Source organism: Salmo salar, chromosome ssa01 (genome assembly GCF_905237065.1).
Source record: "Salmo salar chromosome ssa01, Ssal_v3.1, whole genome shotgun sequence".
Classification (NCBI taxonomy): Eukaryota; Metazoa; Chordata; class Actinopteri; order Salmoniformes; family Salmonidae; genus Salmo; species Salmo salar.
In genome coordinates, this window is record NC_059442.1 from 129,139,866 (window position 1) to 129,155,225 (window position 15,360).

The 15,360-nt window shown below is 42.0% G+C and overlaps 1 protein-coding gene across 2 annotated transcripts in view; it reads left to right on the plus strand.

The window, feature by feature from the left end:
- Nucleotides 1–15,360, plus strand: part of cwc27 (CWC27 spliceosome associated cyclophilin) — a 54,977-nt gene that overhangs the window by 29,054 nt on the left and 10,563 nt on the right. For both annotated transcript variants that reach the window (XM_014126933.2, XM_014126923.2), the window contains exons 12-13: nt 13,089–13,198; nt 13,555–13,667. In XM_014126933.2, coding sequence (XP_013982408.1) covers nt 13,089–13,198; nt 13,555–13,667 — 223 coding nt within the window. The remainder of the gene's footprint in view (nt 1–13,088; nt 13,199–13,554; nt 13,668–15,360) is intronic.

Sequence of the window (15,360 nt, forward strand, 5' to 3'; positions counted from 1 at the left end):
TCATGTGGCAAATAAAATGGGTATTGTTCTTTTACGCTTTCAATAGAGAGAGGACATTTGGACAGGACCATTAGACCCATAGACGTTTTGAATTTCTGTTAGCAGAAGACTGGTGTGTTTGCAAAGCCGTTTGCCCTCAAATGTTTTCTAAGCGCTTTTGATTAATTAAAGTGTGACTGAACGGTTTGCGAAAGAAAAAAAAAATCTAATCTAGATTGTTTTCTTAGCTTGCCAAACACACTATTGATAAATACACACAAGAAGACTGAAGTGCTCTAGATTCCTCTTTGTCCTATTTTTTATGAGAATGAAATTGCAGAGGATGGAATTCTGATCCTGCTTGTGCACATGTTGTGCTTGGACGGAGTCCTCTCCAACTGCGTCCCAAATGGCACCCTATATAGTGCACTACTTTTGTCAGAGCCCATAGGGCCCTGGCCAAAAGTAGTGCACTATGTAGGGAATAGGGTGTCATTGGAACACGCACCCTCTGCTACTTGGCCAAGACAGGTCATGGACCGTTTGGAGGAGGCATGTTCACCATGTACTCAGCAATCTCCAACGAAATACCAGGAAAAAACAAGAAAAGGGAGCTCCATCATATCTATCTGGGACAGTTAGGCTAATGTTAGTAGCAGACGAGAACCTGAAGTTTAATCACTGAGTTTGTAATTGTCAGAATATAATAAACATATACATTTTTCTGATCTGAAATGCCTTGCCTATTTCTAGCTGTAAGATTCCCATTTTAACCGTTTTAACTTATCGCTGTCATTTATAATGGAAAATATTGTATATTAAATTAATGTTTACACAAAGTATTTGAAATTAGCTAAAAACCTATTGCCATGTATGGCATTGTCCTAAATTAGGTATTGTTCTAAGTATGAGTAGAAGCTATTTTGACAGGCTACTGATCTGATCCCAGCCACTAATCCTGCAAACAATAATGAGTCGTTAGGACATTACATTTACATTTTAGTCATTTAGCAGACGCTCTTATCCAGAGCGACTTACAGTAGTGAATGCATACATTTCATAAATGTTTTCTCCATACTGGCCCCCCGTGGGAATCGAACCCACAACCCTGGCGTTGCAAACACTATGCTCTACCAACTGAGCCACACGGGACCGTGAAATTGTCAACCAAAGTTGTCAGGACGTTATTGTCATGGTTCCCTGGAGGTTTTGTCTAGTTCCTGGTTGGTCCCAGGGACGTCCCAGAGTATGTTCTTGGGACGTTGTGTCATGGTCCGCTGAAGATTTTGCATAGTTCCCAGTTGGTCCCGGGAACTAACACACCAAAGGTGCTTTTAACATAGTGTTTTCAACTTACATATTTGACTCTCTTTGACATTCATGATTACATTGTATATGTTTATTCATACAGTAATTATTATTTAACATTTCCTCACATGGGATTTGAACTCACGTCTTGGTTCACGGGATTCTGATCTTCCTGCTATGCCACCACGTCTGTATCAATGACTGATTTTACCTGTAGGGCTTTTCCTACACTTTGTACTTCAAAGTAAATCTCAGCTCTGTTAAAAATGCACTGAAGAAAAACGATTATATTTATCATAGTGATTCAGGAGAAACATAAAAACTGAATAATATTTCCCCCCACCAACATTAAACAACTATACAGAAAACCCTCAAATTGCTGAAATAAGTCAATTAAATCAATGAGAGAATAGTCGGAAATAACTGATAACAAAAGAGTGCCATCTGCACTGCTATTGTAATTAAGTGGTGTGATGGATTATAATTAATGAATGTGTAGGGGACTGCTGAATTATTGTAATTTTTTTTGAATCTATAGATTTTATTTATTTTTATTTTTTAACCCATTTTTCTCCCCAATTTTGTGGTATCCAATTGGTAGTTGCAGTCCTGTCCCATCGCTGCAACTCCCGTACAGACTCGGGAGAGGCGACGGTTGAGAGCCATGCGTCCTCCGAAACACAACCCAGCCAAGCCACACTGCTTCTTGATACAATGCCCGCTTAACCCGGAAGCCAGCCGCACCAATGTGTCGGAGGAAACACCGTACACCTGGCAACCGTGTCAGCGTGTATTGCGCCCGGCCCGCCACAGGAGTCCATGTGTGCGATGGGACAGGAACATCCCTGCCAGCCTCCCCTAACCCGGATGACGCTGGGCCAATTGTGCGCCGCCCCCTGGATCTCCCGGTCGCGGCCGGCTGCGACAGCCTGGACCTGAACCAGGATCTCTAGTGGCACAGCTAGCACTGCGATGCAGTGCCTTAGACCACTGCGCCACTCGGGAGGCTGGGAAATTATACAGACTTTGTGGCACAACAGAAAGATCAGCATACCCCAAATCAAGAAGTTGTGAGTTCAAATCCTATTTTGGGTCATATTGAAAAGACCGTACATGTGTTCATGTCAAATGTAATCATATTGTCGTTGATTAAATATCTTTACACTGTTTTAGCTGAACAGCATATCACTTACCTCAAAAACCCCATACCATTTCATTACTTTACTTATAATGGTTTGGGACACCTGGGATCATCATGTGACAAAAACCTCCAGGGTCCTAAAAGCATCCTTGGGCACGTCCCCGGGGACAAACAGGGAACTAGACAAAACCATCAGGGGACCATGACACAACTTCCCAAGAACATTCAGGGGACCTTCACGGGACCATGATACAACGTCCCAAAAATGTCCTAAAAACATCCCCGGGACAAACCAGGAACTAAACAAAACCTCCAGGGGACCATGACACAATGTCCCAAGAACGTTCGCGGGACCTTCAGGGGACCATGACACAAATTCCCAAGAACGTTCGGGGGACCTTCAGGGGACCATGACACAACGTCCTAAAAACGTCCCAAGGACAAACCGGGAATTATGAAAAGGTTCCCCAGAGAATGTTCCCTTGGGACCATCACGTGACAACCTAAGGACTAGTAAAAGGAAAGTCTTGAGAACGTCCTAAAAAGTTCCTGACATGGTCCTCAGTGAGGTCCTGGTTACTTACAGGGAACTAGACAAAGGTCCACCAGAGAACGTTCCCTTTGTGACCATCATGCAATGTTCTTAGAACGTCAATGGGATAACGTCGCACCGAAACCCTTAAGGGACCTAATGGGAACGTTGCCGGATGTCCTCAGGACGTCCCCTGTTTGCTGGGAACTGATTTCATCATTTGGTTTCTTGCAGCAGCCCTTGAATCTGGTCCCCCTGGGCTTCCTATGTCCACACAGGCTATACACATCTTTGTGCTCAGTCCCAGAAGCAAACATATTCCTCCACCATGCGCTAACAACAGCAGCAGCCACTACCCACTAACTTGGCATGCGGCAACTTAATCAGGGGAAAAAGCCAATTGTCACCTCAGAACTCACCCAGCAGAGAGCTAAAAGAGACATTTGAGTTACCTTTCGAGTTATTATTTTCGACAGACATCGCTTCCATTTTCAAGACATAAATTATAGCATGTTCTTCTAGTCTGGTTTTCTCTTTCTTGGCATAAGTGTTGGTTCTGAGAGCCAAAAATAAGAAAGACAGGCTGAAAACACTGTCCATTTTATACCCACCCTCAATGATGTGGCAACATTCTTTCTACCACTCCAAGTTATTTATACAGGTTATGCCTGTGTGCACAGGGTGTTTTATTTCAATGGCGCCTTGTCAGTCAAATTGTTGATGTGGAAGAAACAAAGACTGATCTTTGAAATGTCAATTGACTTATGATTATATGTTGCAGTTAGGTTTATTTTTTTTCTCCAAAATATCAGTTCACGTTTCTGACAAAGGCAGTTCAGTTCGACATTTTATGAATCGTGTGGCTTCATTCGAGAATTTCTAATATTTAGGAATGGGATTGAATTTGGCTGTTGAGTCAAGGATTGTGTTGTAATTTCTTTTGGCCTTTCGAAGAATACATTCAAATGGAGATTTACACATTTATTTGTCAAAGTTATTAAGCCAAATTATGTCAGAGGACATGGCTAATCATTGAGCAAAAAGAAACTGACAGAAACCTTAATTTCAAAATGTCTGTTTGGAAGGAAATTAAGGTTCAGCGACGATATAGTGGTGTTCTTGGGTTTCCCTGTTGTGACCTCTTTGGGAGGCAATATGTAGGAAACTCAGATCCACATCACTCGGTTCACAGCTGGAATCTGCATTATTTTATTGTTGTGACGGCAATGACTATGATGGATAGAAAGAGGGAGGAGTAGGCGGCTTCACAACACACATTTTCGGAACTATTTCTGATGAGTGTGTTGATCGACGAGAAACAGGGTTTCTTTTGACACTGCTTTGACTGCTTCAGGCCTTTGAAAGCGATGCTCCTCTGATTCGTCTTGAACAATCGTTGATTGGATAAAGAGGAAAAGAGAAATAGAGGAGCTTCCTCCCCTAACAAAGAGGAGTCTGTCATTCACAACACCCCCCCCCTCCCAGTTACCACATCAGGCCTGTGATTTGTAGCTCTCTCTGGCCCAGGTGATAGCTAGGGGGAAGAATGTAGTTAGAATGGCCATCAAACTCAAAGATAGTAGTTAGTGACAACAGCTGGAGAGGGTGACGTGTGTTCCTTGTGTTAGTGCCCAAGGGAATCATCATTCAGCATCCTGCAAGTCCCGGGCTGCTGCTAGGGGGCAGAGTGCAAGGGGTGAACGGGAAAGATGGAAAGGGATCACTTCTTGCGATCGTAAATCAAAGGGAAAGATTTGCACCTCGAGCAGCAGAGCAGACTTCCATGTTGACTCTGGGGAAGAGGTCTGGACTGTGGAGAGTGAGAGAGTGTGGCCCCAGTCTTTGCTAGGGGATTCCGATGATTCCTCCAATCATCATGGAGTATTCGTGGCCTAAATACCTCATAGGCAAGATATCATGTAGGTGACCTTGGACGAATCGATGTAGTCGGAGATGATTTCCACAAAGCCTATTCTCTGCTCAACTCCTTTGGTGGAGTTCATCAAACTTCCTTCACCATGGAGTTGAGTTTAGTCAGCTAGACATAATGCACATGCACATACTGCATAATGTTGTATGAGTGCTAGGGAATAGCTTATACCAGGTAGGATACAGTGATAACATGCCTGTGCATTACTATAATGACCAGACAGTAATACCACAATTATAGGACTAGATACAATTCAGCATACAGGCGAATTAATGTACACAACAGAGAATGACTGCTGATAAGCAACAATGTAATGAGAAAGAAAGTAGCTGGACTAGCAAGTGAAATGTGACTGCAGTTTTAACTAGGGTCTGCGCATGCGCACAAGACCACGACCAAGATGAAATAGTAACTGGCCACAAGGAAAGCTACAGGCTAAATTAGGCCACATGTCCATAAACATGACTATGAGCATATACAGACCAGAGGAGGCTGGTGGGAGGAGCTATAGGAGGAAGGGCTCATTGTAATCAATGGAACGGAGTCCAACGTGTTTGATGGGTTTGGTACCATTCCATTGATTCCATTCTCCTATAGCTCCTCCCACCAGCCTCCACTAATACAGACAATATGAACAGACTAATATGTGTGAGCTACACCAGGCCTAACGAGCTAGCATTACTAACTAACATCTTGGCTGAACTGACTAGCAGTAGCATGACTCACATTGAAATGTATGACTCTATAAACGTTACAAACATGGTAAATATCTGAACTGCCTTAGCAACACCCAACTAAATATGCAATGACAAATCAAATTTGATTAATCACATGCGCCGAATACAACAGGTGTGGACCTTACAGTGAAATGTTCACTCACGAGCCCCTAACCAACAATGCAGTTTAAAAAAATACGTATAAGAAGTAAAGAGTTAAAAAAGCGAGACTATATACAGGGGGGGGTACCAGTACAGGGTCAATGTGCAGGGGCACTGGTTAGTTGAGGTAATATGTACATGTAGGTAGAGTTATTAAAGTGACTATGCATAGATGATGACAACAGAGACTAGCAGCAGTGTAAAAGAGGGGGAGGGGGAGCAATGCAAATAGTCTGGGTAGCCATTTGATTAGGTGTTCAGGAGTCTTATGGCTTAGGGGTAGAAGCTGCTTAGAAGCCTCTTGGACCTTGACTTGGTACCGCTTGCCGTGCGATAGAAGAGAGAACAGTCTATGACTAAGGAGGCTGGAGTCTTTCACAATTTTGAACACTGATGTTTCAGTGTTATTTGCCTCGAAGCGAGCATAGAAGTAGTTTAGCTCATCTGGTAGGCACGTGTCACTGGGCAGATCTTTGCTGTGCTTCCCTTTGTAGTCTGCAATGGTTTGCAAGCCCTGCCACATCCTGCGAACATCAGAGCCGGTGTAGTACGATTCGATCTTAGTCCTGTATTGACGCTTTGCCTGTTTGATGGTTCGTCAGAGGGCATAGCGGGATTTCTTATAAGCTTCCGGGTTAGAGTCCCGCTCCTTGAAAGCGGCAGCTCTAGCCTTTTAGCTCAGTGAGGATATTGCCTGTAATCCATGGCTTCTGGTTGGGATACGTGTATACGGTCACTGTGGGGGGGACATCATCAATGCACTTATTGATGAAGCCAATGACTGATGTGGTGTACTCCTCAATGCCATCGGAGGAATCCCGGAACATATTCCAGTCTGTGCTAGCAAAACAGTCCTGTATCTTAGCATCTGCTTCCTCTGACTACTTTTCTATTGATCTAGTCACTGGTGCTTCCTGCTTTAATTTTTAGCTTGTAAGCAGGAATCAGGAGGATAGAATTATGGTCAGATTTACCAAATGGAGGGCGAGGGAGAGCTTTGTATGCGTCTGTGTGTGTGGAGAGTAAAGGTGGTCCAGAGTTTTTTGTTGTTGTTGTTTGTTTGTTTTTTCTCCTCTGGTTGCACATTTAACATGCTGATAGAAATTTGGTAAAATGTATTTAAGTTTCCCTGCATTAAAGTCCCCGGCTACTAGGAGCGCCGCCTCTGGGTAAGAGTTTTCTTGTTTGCTTATGGCGGAATACAGCTCATTCAATGCTGTCTTAGTTCCAGCCTCTGACTGTGGTGGTATGTAAACAGCTTATCATGAGATGCTCTACCTCAGGCGAGCGATAGCTCGAGACTTCCTTTGATATCGTGCACCAGCTGTTATTTACAAAAATACATAGTCAGCCGCCCCTTGGCTTACCAGACGCCGCTATTCTATCCTGCCGATACAGCGTTTAACCAGCCAGCTGTATGTTGATCATGTCGTCGTTCAGCCACGACTCTGTGAAGCTTAAGATATTAGTTTTGAATGTCCCTTTTGGTAATTTAATCTTGCGTGTAGGTCATCGATTTTATTTTCCAAAGATTGCGCGTTTACTAGCAGAATGGAAGGAAGTGGGGGTTTATTCGATCGCCTACGAATTCTCAGAAGGCAGCCTGCCCTCTGGCCCTTTTTTCTCCGCCTCCTCTTCACGGGGATCTGGGCATGTTCCCGAGAAAGCAGTATATCGTTCGCGTCGGGATCGTCATTCTCGTTAAAGGGGGGCTTGCCTGTTTTGCATGTTATTTTGGCATTAATACGTTTCACATATCAGTTTGCAAACAATGTAAAAAAATATATATCATTGAGTTAATAAAGCCACATACAAACATGGTCTCTTTTTTGCTTTCTTGAGTAAGGCAGCTACAAAATGCAGGTGTTTCAGCCTAACTCAGTGCTTTATGTGGTGGTGGGGCAAGCCAGCAGGAAATACGGAGCATTGCGCCGTGATTGGCTCAGTGTTCTGTCACTCATGGGGACACTACTTCACCGTCAAGTCTAAGGGTAGAGCTCTAAAATTCTAGTCCCTTGGGTGCTGCCATAGAGTTACATTAGAAGTGCCCATCCAAGAAGGCTGAATGTCATTGGCGACAGATAAAATGTCATATCACGTTATATGTACAGTAGCTTTGATTGGACTGATCATGTCAACATCATACTTTCAGAATCTTAGCTAGCAAGCTAGCAGTCATCATCATGAATCAAGTCGACAATCTACTGGCAAATCCTTTTTAATCCTTGTCATATGAAGAGAAATAATGAAGAGAAATGATAGATATAACTTATCGGTGCTCATCGGCCATTGGACATAAACATTACACAACAAGTTGGAAATCGCAAATTCAACAATGATTTGTTTGGAAGGAATCAGTGACAGTGGCTGTGTGGTCCCAAATCTGGGATTAAGGGGCTCTTATCCTAGTTTAAAATGGTAAACATTCAACATTGGCCTTGCGGTCAATGAAGCATGATTTGTGCAAACAAACAACTGTTAACTCGGATCTGCGAAGTCTTGAACTCAATGAAGTCAAGTTAACTGGGAATTCCGGAAAAAACAAGCTCCGACTGGGAAATACGTTTCGAACAGTCATCCAACTCGGAATTGTAAATCGGGAACTCTGGCCTCTTTCTAGAGCTACGACCTGAAAATCACTGACGTCATTATTCAACCTCGTTTTTTTCCCCCTAGAGTTCCCAGTTGTCTTGAAAGCACCATAAATCCAGAGAATGCCATACTTTCATTACACAATTTGTCCACGAAGGACCGCCGTGCCACCTTCCTGTTCAAGTGAGCACAGCACAACAAGGTCCAAAAATGTATTGTATGCTGCAGCATAAATTATGTAATATGCCAGGGAGATATGTATACTGTAGCTCAGAAAGTAATACTAAGTGTGTGTTGTGTAGTAAGATGTTAGTAGCCCATGTACCTCACCCTAATAAATTGGTCTATTTACCCCTCTTAATTTCGCCTACTGTTCTGACTTGGTTGTGCACATGTAGCCTATAACCTGTTTTAGAGAAATTCTGTTGCTGTACATTTCAAAAGTGCTAAACAAATAGTTATATTGACTATGTCCGTCCTAGCTCGCTCATTAATGTCTTAATCGAAATGACGGATTGCCTCTTATGCGCTCGTCGTCCCCTTATGCCATAGTTTGTGGTTTCTACTGACAATTGAGATGTACATTTGTTTAAGCAAATCAGCCATATCAGCTATGTTTTTTTTAAAAGGCAGTAAATGAGGCTGAATGAACTGTTTTGCTGCCAGACAAGGCTCCGCTAATAGCCAGGTGTAGCAGTGGTAAGGTGTTGGAATTGCTGCTGGGACAGCTTTATGTACGCCCTAACAGTTTGTGGGCACCATTTGTCACCGTTATATAGTGCAATTAATTTAATGTTTAGTGTTGTGTAGTGGCTTTGCTGGCGTGCATCTCACATATTTTTTGGGCCCCACCTAGATTTACATGCTAAAATCCCACTGGCCATACACACCAAGTAGTGAAAGGTAAAGTACAGTTACAGTATCATGATCTCAAGATGAGCTAGTTTTTAAAAATTGCTCTGAAGAATAGGCCTCATACTTGTGTAATACGTGCTGAATACCATTTCTCCCCTCTGGATGATCAAGTCGCAAACATACCAGCCTCTTTCAGACAATGGCCCAGTGTTCCAGCCAGCAGCGTTCATACAGTACTATGGCAGCTCTTAATAGATGACAGGCCCAGACGCAGGAGGTATGTCCGTGACGCGTTACGTTGTTTGTTTTGTCCCCTCTGTGTGTCCTGTCTTGTCGGGGCCTGGGGACCCGCTAGTCAGAGTTACCATAACTCCAGAAGCCAGGTGACTGAGGCTGCCTGCCTGCCATCTCAGTCTGTGACATCAGAGGGCTGTTGTGGAAATAAGTGTGCAGATGAACTAGTTGCTCACCCATCTACACACAATACCCCATCATGACAAAGTGAAAACATGTTTTTAAACATTTGTGCAAATTTCTTGAAAATGAAATGAAACGGAAATATCTCATTATTCACACCCCTGAGTCAATACTTTGTTGAAGCACCTTTGGCAGAACCCTGCTTATGCTTGCCTTGCACTTCACCTCCCCAGTCAGTCACATAAGTCAGCAAAGCTTTCAAATTATTTCATGTCGGGAACGGTTCATTTCCACAAACATGTCAAAGCAAAGACATGAACCATTGGAAGAACAAATTAATGATATGTACCCATTTGATTATTGAAGAATATAACTTATAGTACCCAATTGTCATACTTAATTAATTAATGACACCAATATAAAAAATGACTCAAAAAGGGGAAGTAAAATACTACTTGAGTAAAAGTCTAAAAGTATTTGGTTTTAAATAAACTTAAGTATCAAAAGGAAAATGTACTGAAGTATCAAAAGTAAAAGTATAAATCATTTCAAATTCCTTATATTCCGCAAACCAGCCGGCACAATTGTCTTTATTTAATTTGCAATTAAGCATTTGTGTTTAGTGAGTCTGCCAGATCAGATGCAGGAGGGATGACCAGGGATGTGCTATTGAGAAGTAGTGCTTGAATTGGACCATTTGGGTGTCAGGGAAAATGTATGGAGAAAAAGTAGATAATTTTCTTTAGGAATGTAGTGAAATAAAAGTAAAAGTTGTCAAATATATAAATAGTAAAGTACAGATACCCCCAAAAACTACTGAAGTACTTTACACCACTGCTAAAGATAGTACTTTACATCACTGCTAATAAATTCCTCATGAGCAACTGTCATACCCCATCAGAACCCCAAATAGAAGCTTGTTTTATTCCAATGTTTGTCAATAAAGTAAATGTAAGCATACTATATAGCCTTAAAACATTGTTAAACTATCATTTTGATATCATGGATGATCAGTCCTTGCATCCATAGCTTTGTATATGAATTTGAGAGTGGTTACATTTCTTCAGTCCCATCCCTCAGCTTATTGTTTCAACTGTGGATTGCCCACTTTAGCTTATAGAATTGCTTGGAGATTCTCCTTCACTCCCAGGGCCTGCATATGGAATTTGACCTAGTATGGAAACAGTGTTGGAACGCTTTGATCCATGATCTACATTTACATTTTAGTCATTTAGCAGACGCTCTTATCCAGAGCGACTTACAGTAGTGAATACATACATTTCATACATTTTTTTAATTTTAATTTTATTTTTTGTACTGGCCCCCCCTGGCGTTGCACACACCATGCTGGCGTTGCAAACACCATGCTCTACCAACTGAGCCACAGGGAAGACCGTCAGTCAACAGTCAGGTCCAAAATTATTGGCACCCTTGATAGAAATGAGCAAATAAGGTTTGTATAAAACAAATAATACAAATACTAAGCTATATTGTATGCTTCAAAAATTGGAAAATTATAATATTTTATACTAATACAATTGCTCAGAGAAATAGATGTATTTTTAATGTGGGGGGGGGGGATTATTGACACCCCTGTTTTCAATACCTTTCAATACCTCACCTTGCGAGGATAATGGCACTGAGCCTTTTTCTAAAATGTTTCATGAGATTGGAGAACACATTGGGAGGGATCTTAGTCCATTCCTCCATACAGAATCTTTCCATATCCTTGATATCCTTTGTCTGCGCTTATGGACTGCCCTCTTCAATTCAAACCACAGGTTTTCAGTAGTGTTCAAGTCCGCAGACTGAGATTATCGCGACTCAGGAGATGACCCATATGTAGACATGGGAGGCGGATAGTACAGTTCTCAGATGATTTATTAGAAACACAGGGCAGGCAGAGGTTCGTGATCAGGTCAGAGTCAGGCAGGTACAGGACGGAAGGCAGGCTCAGGGTCAGGGCAGGCAGAAAGGTCAGAACCGGGAAAAACTAGGAAACAGAACTAGAGAAACAGGAAGGCGGGAAAGAATGCTGGTAAGACCTGACAAGATAAGATGAACTGGCAACAGACAAACAGAGAACACAAGTATAAATACACAGGGGATAATGGGGAAGATGGGCGACACCTGGAGGGGGGTGGAGACGAGCACAAAGACAGATGAAACAGATCAGGGTGTGACAGAGATGGCCACTGCAAAATGTTGATTTTGGGATCAATTAACCATTTCTTTAGGAATTGTGATATGTGGTGGGGGTTATTGCTGGAAGATCCACTTGCGGCCAAGTTTCAGCCTCCAGGCAGAGGCAACCATGTTTTGGGCAAAAATGTCCTGGTACTGGGTAAAGCTCATGATGACGTTGACCTTAACAAGGGCCTCAGGACATTAAAGATCAACCACCATATTTTACAGTATGTATGGGGTTCTTTTCTGCTTATGCATGCTTATTTCAACCCCAAACCCACCAGTGGTGTGTGTGGCCAAAGACGGCATTGGCACTTGGATTGGAACCGGTGCTATGGTCAGATGACATGAAAATAGAGCTCTTTGGTCACCACACTAGTGATGGGTTTGGTGTCAAAATAAGGATGCATTAGCAGAAAAGAACCCCATACCTAATGTAAAATATGGTGATGGATTAAGGGCACTACATTCTACAGTGTTTTGATGTTGTATTCTGTATCCTCACTTGGAAAATTACTACGGTTAATTTCAGTGTCCAGATAATGAATGAAAGTATTAAGTAGACCTACTACTGTGCTTCTGTAAGTATTGTTGTGCTTCAATAATACATGGTATATTCACTTATTTGAGACAAAAATGTAGAGCCACTTGGTTTTCTCATTTAAACGCTCCTTGCCCAGAGGTATACTTTCCCTGAGCAGTCTCCATCCAGTCTCAAGGCTGAAGTTGAAGAATTCAGCTTTTTTTTTGTTTTGCATTGGGAACATTTACAATATGTTGGTTGTGGCTGGCTCTTACGCAGAGCAGAAAGAGAGGGGTCTCATGGCAGAAAGAAAGGGGTTTCCTTGTTAAACTTTGAGCCCATCAGTCATCCTGCTGGATCTGTTAGCCATGCAGTAGTGGATCTTTCCCTCAAATCAGCTCAATTCAGTTTGTTTTTGTCACTCTGACCCGATGACGGGTCCCTCTCTCTGAGCTGATCTTACTAATGACGAGGCAGCGCTTCAGATGGTTTTTACATGTTGGATGTTTTTTCCTCTGCATTGTGTCTGATAGTGTTTTTTGATATTGTCACTGCTTAATGTGATACATTAACTAGGCTAACTGTAAATTAACTGCTAAATAACTAACTGTATTAACTTCCTGTAGAAGACAAAAAGTCAGACAGACAGCGGGGCCAATGCCTTAGTATATCCAAGTTTGCTAACCGACGATTAACTAACAATTAACTGACTGTTAACTAACTAGTACCTTACTGCGTCCCTATAGAAGAGAAGAAGCCAGGCAGCGAGGCAGTGGCGGAGTACCTGGAGGGCAAGAAGAAATATGAAGACATGAGGAAACAGAAACTGAAGAAGGGATCCAGCAGAGAAGCACAGGTAACAGAGGAGTCATTACTCAAAACTGTGTCAGTTGTCATTTACTTTCTACACATATTACATTTGAGTCATTTAGCAGACGCTCTTATCCAGAGCCACTTTCAGTATTTAGTGCGTACATTTCCGTACTGGTCCTCATTGAGGTCAGTTGGAGCTCTGGGATTATAGAGTGTTGATGACATTAATGATGACGTCTTTCAGTCAAACGCATATAAATTACCAGCAGTGCATTTTTCTTCTTGATACAACAGGGGGTTGAGGTGAAAGTCTGAGACTTAGATGAGCGTTAGATCTTAAGATTTTGTTTTGTTAGTGACCCAGATCTCCCAGTGACCGTTAAGCTGATTGTCTTGTAGACAATGGCGCTGCTGGACCGATTCAAGTCCAAGCTGTCTTCAGCCATCACTGAGACCTCCGAGGCCCCTGAGGAGGCCCCTGAGGAGCTGGCAGAGGACGACGACAAAGGATGGTACGTTATGTTTAGCGTTCTGGCGGTCATGATATTTTGTCAGCCAGTGATTGTCATGCAAATGACTGCCGGTCTCAAGGTAATTGGCCGTTAATTAACATAAAATATCCCAGACATTTAGCATCTCCGGGCTTCCACACATAGCCTACAAGCCAATGATGTGGACCTTTTGGAACATCTACATTTGAAAAAGTTTAATAAATCCATTTAATATAGCCTACAGGACGACTCAGATTTGAAGAAAATGTACCCTATTTCAGAAGAACAGAATAGCATATTCTGAGTCGTCCTTATGTTAGACCCTGATCTGGCTATGCCATATGGCTGTGGGCTACACTAGTTAATTTAGCAGGCAATATTTGCTTATAATCCTGTGGCATTATTTTATGGTAAGAAGAATACAATAGAACATAGCTGAATAAAATAAAGGATATTGTTCCCCAAATGATTTACGAGGAAGTTCACACATGCGACTATTCTCTGTTGAGTGTTTAACAAAGAAACAGTTCCTCCTATATGCTTCATTTAGAGTTATTTATGCAACTTTAGTTGCGATACAAACTCTCTTTAAGGGTTGATCTGAGCGTTCGGTCCTAACAACAGCAGTCAAGCACCCAAGCTAACTGGCTAACGTTTGTGTACTTCCAGACACAAATGAGAGAACAGCTCACTGACCATTTTACTCGCCCTAGCAGAACTGGTTAGGTTGTTTTCATGTTATCCAGAGCTTGCAACAATTGACTTTTTTTTGTTGTTGTCATGGTTTACTGACACCGGCCATATTTAACAGGTTTTGAGCGTTCGTAAATTTCGTCAGTTATTCAGAGTGAATTTACCAGCTACGTCTATCAACAGTTGTCGCAGTGCCATTCTATTGAAATGGTTACTTGCAAAGTGGAGTCTTCTGTTAAAACATGTCGCTAGCTCGCTAGGTAAACAATGAACCATAATTCGAACTCATGACATTACTACCCTGCATTAATCTGCAGGTAGCTAACCAACCAGGTTATAACGAGCAAAGAAAATGGCTCTGAGATCCAAATAATAAGATCATACACGTAACGTTAGCTAGCGAGCCAGCCAGCTAATGTTAGCTAGCTAGCTAACAGTACACTTTACACTTTAACTTGAAATGAAAATGACTTTCTGCCAAATTGGAAACGTGTAATATCTGAAAATGTAGCTAGCAGTGACATTCTATTGAAATTAATACTTACATAGTGGAGTCTTTTGTTAAGACATGTAGCTAGCTAAACAATGAACCATAATCCCAAATCATGATTATGGAGAGCAACACTTATGCAGTTCTACTACACAATATATATTTAAAAAAACAGGATTACCTACATATACTGACCAGCTCAAAAAGACAGAAGAGTGCTATAAGGCAGACCAATCCGAACTCCTGTCTCGGCATGTCCAGCCATTCATTATCTCAGCCAATCATAGCTAGCGGGAAGGTTGCTGGCTTTTTCTGTGGCTAAACCAACTAGGCTCATAATTGAACAATTGTATTCGTATTTACAGATGGCATACACATTTGTTATTAAGGCACATGAAAGTTCACATGTTCCAGAATGCATTTCTGCCCAAAAAACACATTATGATAAAAAAATAAGTTTTAGTTCAAATGGCTCTCCTGTGAAGTAGTGACCCGCGACATACGCCTAGTTTCCTGAAACGAGTCACAAAT